This window comes from Triticum aestivum, chromosome 1A (assembly GCF_018294505.1).
Source record: "Triticum aestivum cultivar Chinese Spring chromosome 1A, IWGSC CS RefSeq v2.1, whole genome shotgun sequence".
NCBI lineage: Eukaryota > Viridiplantae > Streptophyta > Magnoliopsida > Poales > Poaceae > Triticum > Triticum aestivum.
Window position 1 is genome coordinate 97,545,788 of NC_057794.1, and position 9,293 is coordinate 97,555,080.

The window sequence follows — 9,293 nt, forward strand, 5'->3', positions numbered from 1 at the left end:
ATCTTCTATCCAGTCTTTCATCAGTTCTCCAAACTCCATGTCTACCATGATATTAGTTAACTCCTCGTCCGCCATTTCCTACAACCAATATTATGTATCATCACATGTGCAAACATTATCAATGATGAAATATAAAACACATAGCACACGATCACGGATGTTATGTAAACAACCGCAACCGAGGCCGTTCAGATCTGCCCAAATTAGTAAGGAAGATGGCCACGGCACCCGTCGTGATCACTTTCAATCGCGAGGAACTGCGCGATCTCCAAACCTAGCTTGATCTGTGATTACCTCTGCCGTCGGATACCTAGGTTAGCCGCCACATCAAATAACGATACCGCTGGTGCGCACAGCCGACGGCAACCGACGCTACATGAACCCAGATCACGAGGAGCAGCACTACCGGAACAAGATCCACGATCGCATGCGTCGTCGGGTAGCTAGGTTACCCGCCCCGCTAGGTTAACCACTACCACTGGCGGCGACAGTTCGTTCAATGTTGCCACGAGCGAGACTAGGGGGTATGCGGGATGCGGTACCTGTGCGCGCTCGTTGGAAATTCACGACGTTGTCGCGCCCGCTGTCCGACGAGATCGCCGGCGACGAGATAGCCGCCGCTGGAGATCTACTACGTGACTTATGGAGCTGCGTCAATGCTCGCGAGATTGATGGAGCTGCTCGCGTGAATGATTGGATTCGGCAGGTCTTACGTGGACGTGGGGTCGTGTGATGTTTTTTTTAGACCAGGGTACTGTATGTATACGTTTTGGGTTATACACGACTAGACAGGGCTTGGATCTGGGCTGCGGCGGGCCAGGAAAAAAATAAATTCACAGGGACAAAAATACCTCTCTGAAATTAGGTTAGGGGGAGCACTGGAGCAGGGCTCGTGTTTCTTACGTCAAACACAACCAACACTAGCTAGCTTGCATGCATGCACTACTCACCTTTATTCCCAGTCGCATGCATGCGTTTAGTAGTGGCCTCGACTTGACTGGCAACTGGTCTTTTAACCCGAGCGAGTAGAGTAGTTAGCTGATTGTAAAGAATAAAAAGTGACTGACCGAAATCGGAAATTCGGTCACATGGTCCCTAGCCGGTCCCATCTTTGGACACTGAAACTGTGAATGTAGACAGCCTTAGTTCCATTGTATACTACCGATTATTATACTGTTGGTTATTCGGTTAGAAAATGTAGAGCGGAGAGCGACTTAAAGCATGGTTAATAATACAACCAATAATCGGCTATGAAGAGTTGTTATGTTATCTAGAGTTAACCTTATAGTGGGCATGTATAATAATAAGTTATATATATATATATACTACTTTATTACTACTTAGCCTACTTTACAATCTTACAATATGTTTTAGGACTCGTGTTAGAGCCGGCTACTAACCAAAAGCCCGCTTCTCTTCACTCTCCTCTTCTCTCTCCTTCAATTAAGAAAGATATAATATTCTAATTTTTATAGCTTGCTTATGTTATCTTATTGTACTTGCTCTTAATATAATGTTGAGATGCATTTTACTTGTTCATTCTTCATTTATTGATGCATATTATGAGAACAGAGCATCACTCTCTTGGCAAGCGCCGCGGGGTGCGCATGCTGCCGCCCAGGTTTGAGACTTGGGCTCGACGGGTGCTCAGGTTACTTCTCCTATGAAAATATGCCATCAAAGGCTAGTCCTGGTAGGTCTTATTTTCTTAATTGATGCATAGTACTTCTGTGTGTTTTTTTAGGTGCGATGGACCATCCTTTTCACACAACTTGATGCATAGTATTTTTTTTGTGTTTTTTAGATGCGATGGACCATTCCTTTCGCACACCTTAATGCCTAGTAGTACTTACTTGTACTTTTTAGGTGCGATGAACCACCGCTTTCGCACACCTTCAAAAAGCGACGGTTCAAAGCTTTGTCAGCAAGAATAGGTTTAAATCGTTTGCATATGACCTACGTGCACACTAGTGGTTATTTAACATGTAAAATGGCCAGCAAATTTTTTGGCTCATCTATGTGGGAACCATGCTAGCACAATGGACGTCACAGACTGCTGGTTGGACACTGCTCTCAGTTTTTATTTTTTACAAAAATGATCTAGTCTATTATCGAAGTTCATCGAAATTACAAAGCACCTCAAACAAAATAAAAATTACATAAAAATGCCGAGACCACCGAACGACTACTACCGTCGTCAGAACAAGCCATCGGCACGCCGCTCGCCGCTCCCATACCAAAACCGGCTTGACCTTTAAACACGTTCAGCGGCACAAAACACCTCAAATTTTTTTTAACCAGCCACGCTGGGTTGTGTGTGTGGAATACAGCTCACAATATTTCGCTGCCAAAAGAAAAGATTGCATGCCTACCGTACCATGCTACGAACACAACCATTAAGGTAAACTTTATTACATGCTGCAATTTAAACTATGGGTGTTTTGACTCACAGCTCTTACAGGCTTTGCAGCATTACTTAGGAGTACAAAATTTAAAGTAGCTTTATCCTCGAATGCAAGTACGGTAGGGAGCCGGCGAGCGCGACGTACACGGACGCGGTGGCAGCGACCGCGGTCACCAGCACAACGAACAGGATGTATGGCCTCTTGCTCCAGCGCCCCATTATCCCGAGCGCGAACGGGTAGAGCAGCAGCAGCATCCACACGTTGAACACGAGCCCGCTCGCCGCCCCGGCGACCTGCGCGGCCGACCACCGCCCAGCGATCGCCTTGCCCGCCGCCGCGCCGATGGCGGCCACGTTCACGGCCATCACCACCACCGTGGGCACCAGCAACGGCACCCACTGCACGTCGTAGAGCTCCGCGAGCCTCTCCCTGGCGCCGCTCGTGAGCTTCTTGGCCGTCAGCTTGAAGGACACCCCCTTGATGCCGAAGGACCTGAGGAGGATGTGCAGCATGGCCATCGGGTACACGCCGGTGGTGCCGATGATGTAGAACTGCTCGTTGCGGACCCAGTCGAGCAGCGTGAGGCCGGCCCACCTGATCTCCACCATGCCGATGAGCTCCACCGTGGCGATGATGACGACGACGAACAGCGTGAACGTCTGGAACGGCCTCTGGATGTAGAACTCCCCCTGGAAGAGCCACATCACCGGGTAGAAGTAGTACATGAGGATGAAGAAGGTGGAGACCGGGTAGGTGGTCATGTTGATGTAGGCGACGCGCTGCATGGGGTGGAGCCGCCGGCCGGCCAGGAGCGGGCAGAAGCGGGAGAAGAACATCTCGAGGGATCCCCCCGACCAGCGCAGGATCTGGTAGAGCCGCTCCGTCAGGTTGATGGGCGCCGTGCCGCGGAACGCGTCGGGCTCCATGGCGCAGTACGTGGAGCGCCACCCCGTGCGGTGCAGCCGGAAGCCGGTCACCACGTCCTCCGTCGCGATGTTGTACACCCACCCGACGTCGTTGCCCCACTCGGTGCCGTCCTCGTAGGCGCACGTCATCGTGTCGGCGAGCTCCACCTCTCCAACCGTCGGCGGTGACGGGACGGACCGTTCTTGGTTGGCGGCCGCCGGCATGGAGTTGATGAAGGACGTGGACTTGCCAAACATGTTGGGCCTGTAGTGCGAGGCCTTGGCCTCCTTGGCGTCGTCGGGGCGCCACCGGGGAGGGTCAGCGCTGTAGAGGGCGACACGGCGAAACATGCAGCCAGTGCCGACGAAGGAGGGGCCCTGGATGCCGTTGAGGCCGAGGAGGGTGGCGTCGAAGAACATGCGGTTGTGGTTGCAGTAGCGGTCGGTGGGGTCGACGTCGTCGAAGCGCTGCGGGAACTGGACGAAGGCCGTGTCGGCGCCGTCGCGCGGGTCGAGCATGAAGCACATGGCGGCGCGGAAGGCCTGCGAGTTGTTGACGTAGTGGTCGCCGTCGAAGTTGATGATGAAGGGCGCGTTGGAGAGCAGCGCGGAGACGCGCAGCTGCACGTTCATGGCGCCCGCCTTCTTCTGGTGGTCGTAGCCCGGCCGCTTCTCCCGGGCGATGTAGACCAGCATCGGGAGGCGCGCGTCCACGGCGCTGAAGTCCAGAGGGTGGTCGGAGCTCGCCGCCATGCCCAGCTCAGGATCCTTGCTCGGTTGATCCAGCATTACCTTGAACCATCATCACATGTTAGCAACAGTTTTGTATGAAAAAATCGCATGAAATAAAAACCTGGTTTATTTTAATTTGTACCTGAAGAATTGCAGGGTGGTGTCCTTTCCTGTGGCCCTTTGCCGGTTTGATCCACGTCCCCTGCCATTGCGTGCACCCATCAGCCATCCAAGTAGCATTTGCACACTCCTCTTTGTCTTTCCCGTTGGCACGGTTGCACGCCTCCGACCGCTGCTCGATGGCGGCAGAAAGCCCGTCCAGCCTCGCCTTGAACTCCTCATACGCCGCGCGCATCCGCCGATGGTCGTCAAGGAACTCCTTGGGCGCGCTGCCGGCGTACTCCCCGCGCATCTTGGCCCAGAAGTAGCTCTCCGGGGCCCGGGGCTCGACGCAGTGCTTCCGGCAGAAGGGGACCCAGGACGCGGCGAACTCCGCCGCCAGCTGCAGGCCCTCGTAGTGCACCAGCGACCCGCCGTCGTCGGAGAAGTAGGTGGCGTACTTGTCGACGGGGTAGTCGGTGGCCAGGATGGAGAGGATGGAGTTCATGGTGTAGAGCATCGGCTCGTCCACCGGGTCGACGGTGTTGATGAACACGTCCAGGAGGGGGAGGTCGGAGCCGCCGTCGGGCTGGTCGAGCTGGTCTCTGAGGACGGAGATGCTTGGGACGCATTTCCTGGGCTTGAGCTTGGTGATCTGGTTGAGCAGCCAGGTGAGTCCGAACCAGAGGTCGCCGACGACCGAGATCCACCACAGCCACATCGCGTCCGAGTCCCGGTGCCTCATGCGCCACGTGAAGAATAGAATCACCACTATCACTCTCACCAGAGTCAATAACCTGCAGTGCGGTTACGTTTGGACAAATGAAATGATGTGCTGATGGAAATAGGTTAAAGTCTTGGTAGTACAGAACGACAAGGTTATAGAATCTCTAACTATAATAGAACAAAGTTTGCCAAGTCGCATGCTTTCGTAGTTATATGATCTCCACTGTAATAATTGTAGTTGAGCTCACGTGCTCTTGGATTAAAATACTACACTTACTATTTTGAGCACTGGCTACAAATTAAGATCCTGCGAATGCATGTGCAGAGTGAATATTTGCACAGTGTAGATTCTAGATTTCTGCCTTAATCGTTTTTAAAATGTCTTGGGCGGATCAGGATCTGAGCGTTGAGATCCGCAATCTCAGCGGTTAGACATTCCGCCGCATGCTAACAATGCATTTTTTTTGAGCGTCAAATTCTAATAAACATATAAAACTAAATAAGCGAATTTCGCCTATCAGTATGGAACTAACTAGCTGGCCCTCAGCGAACAGGTTAATTTTAGCACTATTTTACCGACAAAAAGGTACTCCCGTCCGGATAACTTTTACTGTGCCCCCGTCCGGATCCGGCTACAAGTCACAAAGGTCACGTCCCTTATAGCTTGAGCGTGTACTGGCGTCGGTGCATCTCCTTTTGCTTTTTTTTTGCCAACCTTTTGCTTTCTTTGTTATCCAAAATATCCAATGGCACGCCCGTGCCGCACAGTAATAAGCAATGCAATACCATTTGGATCGTTTGCAGCTTTTGCCTACTTTGACGCTGTCCTCTCACTGCACTTTGGGTGCCTCCAGATCACAGCACGTTCTGTTTGTTTCTTAAGATTGTACTTACTGCCTTGGAATCAATTAACTAACACTCCGTCAGTGTGCATCAAAATTCAGGCAGTACATTTATATTCAGGTATCATCTGGTTCCGTTCGTTCATATAAAATGGAGCCGTGGGCGGGGCCCCTTCATGAGTAGTCTGTCAAGAAATACTAGTACTACAAACTACTGTAGTACTAGTACATTGCTTAGATTTAGACTACCTATGAAACGTAAGAGTTCGATCAAGTGGCACTGCCCTTCGGGAACATACATCTATGGCGCGAAACAAGGGGGAAGAAGGAACTGAACCGAGACGATGCTCCCACCTGTAAAGGTTGATGAGGAAGCCGTTGACCATGAACGTGCGGTAGAGCAGCGGTACCCGGCCGTCCTCGCCGGCGCCGCTCTTCTGCGACGCCAGGATCTCTCTCTCGTCGGCGGGCACCCAGTACCTGTCCTTGGCGCCAACGACGACGTCGGCGGCCAGCAGTGGGTCGGCTAGACGACCCCCGCGGACGGCCGCCGGAGAAGCCATGCCACCTTGGTCCGCCTACCAAGTAGCAGAGCCGGCTCCTGCACCCTGAGTGAGTGAGAGAGTGATCTACGGGAGCAAGCAGCCAAGCACCGAACTGACTACCACGGGGTGGTTAGCCAGCCACAGCACGAGACGACGCTGGGTGGAGACGCTTAACCATACGCCACGTTATATAGCGAGAGAGAGAGACGCGGTGGGGGATCGGACACGGGACGTGCATCCCAATGCCCGGAAGCATCATGCCGAGGCACAAGGGCGTGGCCACTGGCTACTCGATTCGACAAAATGCCACTGGCTGGCTACTTGACTGGACGAGTGCATCGAGATCCGCGTGGCTCACGTGACGCTCACTGCTGGACGTCCAGTGCACCTACAGCTGCGACAAGGCAACTTGCCGGGCATAAAACGTGCGCTGCCTTTCCGTCCGTCCGTCCGCTGTTCGTTTACAGGGAAAGTACGGGTGGAACATTGTTCGCACATGAAATTTTGCCTCCATTTGGAACGTAGAGCAACTCCTCCAACTATCCAAACGGACACACGCTTTATTTGGTTTTTGTCCGTTTAGATTGGATGTCCGCTCATCGTCCATCCCCTTTTGCGTTTGGGTCGGTCGTGCGCCCAACCGACCGACCCAATTCACATTCATGCAGAAAACCATATGAATTTTACAAAGGCGCGTGGTCATAGATCATGCCAACAGTCATTGCCATCGCCCAGTGTTCATGCCGGCGACATGCGAGCCTTCAAAAAAAATCACACAGTTCATGTTGACGCACTTGCCAGCGATCGGCACACATGCCAGCACACAAAATAGGGGCGAGAGTTCAACTAAGTCATCTCAGCCATGGCCATGCCGACACACTTGCCGGCATACAAAAAAGGATGGCGCTCTCCGCCATAGATCACTTGTCATCGAACTTAGAGCATGTCGGTCCACACCTTCTCGAACCAATGCCTTTATCTTGGGGACACCTTGCTCAAGTCCACCTTCATGATCTCCATCCCCGCCGTCATGCAAGCGAGCGTCACTTCTTTTGCCTTGGTCTTTGCATCGGTAGCCTCGATCTCGAGTATCTTCCTTTGCTTCTCCGCCTACATCTCGAGCTTCTTCGCTTGCTTCTCCGCATCAAGCTCAAGCCTCCTTCTTTGAATCTCCATGAAGACCTTAATTTGCTCTTCATTGTCTTGCTAGCGCTTCTCCTCCCTTGTGTCCTTCTTGGTCATCATGCCTTCCGGAGTGGCATGCAAGGCAATCGACGCCGCATCACACTTGTCCTCTTTCTTGGAGTTGGTATTCTCCCGGGGCCGTGGCTTCTCGTCCTCACCAAGGTCCTCGACGGCTTCCTCCCCTCCGCGCACCTTGATGACTGCATATTGCATCTTGAACTTCTCGTCCCTGTTGATGACCATCCAACAATAGATGAGGTTGAAGGACTTGCCATCATGTTGGGCCTTGAATGCCTTCAATGTTTTAAATACCTACAAATGAAATAGTATGCAAGTATATGGGCAAATGAACATGCAAGCATAAAACAATGGGCTTTTTCTCACACATGATTGATTGTTGAGGTGTTTATTTTCCTATGCATCGTTACATGTTAAGTTGCCATTTTAGCATGTTATGAATTTAAGAGAAATATGGATAATGGGATCAATTATTGAAAAAAGTATATAGGATTAGTGGTGCTACTTCTTGAGCATGAGTTGGTTTTTCCCTTGAAGAGGAAAGGGTGATGCAGCAAAGTAGAGATAAGTATTTTCCTCAGTTAAGAACCAAGGTATCAATCCAGTAGGAGAAGAACGCACAAACCACCAATACATTCACAAACAATCAAACACTCGCACCCAACGCGATAAAGGGGTTGTCTCCCTTCACGGTCACTTGCAAAGGTGAGATCTGATAGACATAAATAAACTAAACAAAAGATAACTAAATATTTTTGGATTTTTGGTTTATAGATCTGAAAATAAAAGGTTTCAAAATAGTAGATCGGAAACTAATACGATGGAAAATAGACCCGGGGGTCATAGGTTTCTCTAGAGGCTTCTCGCTTGAGGGCAAATAATACGGTGGGTGAACAAATTACTGTCGAGCAATTGATAGAAAAACGCAAAGTTATAACAATATCCAAGGAAATGGTTATATAATATAGGCATCACGTCCATGTCAAGTAGACCGACTCCTGCATGCATCTACTACTATTACTGCACACATCGGCCGACTCCAGCCTGCATCTAGAGTATTAAGTTCATAAAAAACAAAGTAACGCTTTAAGTAAGATGACATGATGTAGAGGAATAAACTCAAGCAATATGATGTAAACCCCATCTTTTTTATCCTCGATGGAAACAATACAATACGTACCTCGCTACCGCTACTTTGTCACTGGTGAGGACACCGCACAGTTGAACCTAAAGCTAAGCACTTCATCCATTGCAAGAAAAACCAATCTAGTTGGCCAAACTAAACCAATAGTTCGAAGAGAATTACAAAGATATCAAATCATGCATATAAAAATTCAGAGAAGATCCAAATAATATTCATAGATAATCTGATCATAAATCCACAATTTATCGGATCTCGACAATCACACTGCAAAAGAAGATTACATCGGATAGATCTCCAAGAACATCGAGGAGAACATGGTATTGAGAATCAAAGAGAGAGAAGAAGCCATCACGCTTCATCGGAAGGGCAATAGAGTTGATATAGATGCCCTCCGTGATCGAATCCCCCTCCAGCAGGATGCCAGAAAAGGCTCCAAGATGGGATCTCACGGAAACAGAAGGTTGCGGCGGTGGAAAAGTGTTTTCGTGGATGCTTCTAGAGGTTCGGGAATATATGTGAATATATAGGAGGAAGAACTAGGTCAGGGGAGTCACGGGGCCCCACAAGGTAGGCGGCGCCCCCGCTAGGGCACGCCCTCCACCCTTGTCACCGCCTCGTGGCTCTTCTGACTTGAACTCCAAGTCTCCTGGGTGTCTTTTGGTCCAAGAAAAATAATCGCAAAAGCTTTATTC

General features: G+C 50.4%; 1 protein-coding gene across 1 annotated transcript; it reads right to left on the bottom strand.

The window, feature by feature from the left end:
* Positions 1–2,382: 2,382 nt before the first annotated feature.
* Positions 2,383–6,426, bottom strand: LOC123191978 (probable mixed-linked glucan synthase 8). The gene is made up of 3 exons (XM_044604491.1): positions 6,064–6,426; positions 4,185–4,938; positions 2,383–4,102 (listed from the first exon to the last, which is right to left on the bottom strand). Exons 1-3 carry the CDS (start codon positions 6,270–6,272, stop codon positions 2,492–2,494), a joined length of 2,574 nt encoding a protein of 857 aa, XP_044460426.1. The 5' UTR covers positions 6,273–6,426; the 3' UTR covers positions 2,383–2,491.
* Positions 6,427–9,293: the final 2,867 nt, after the last annotated feature.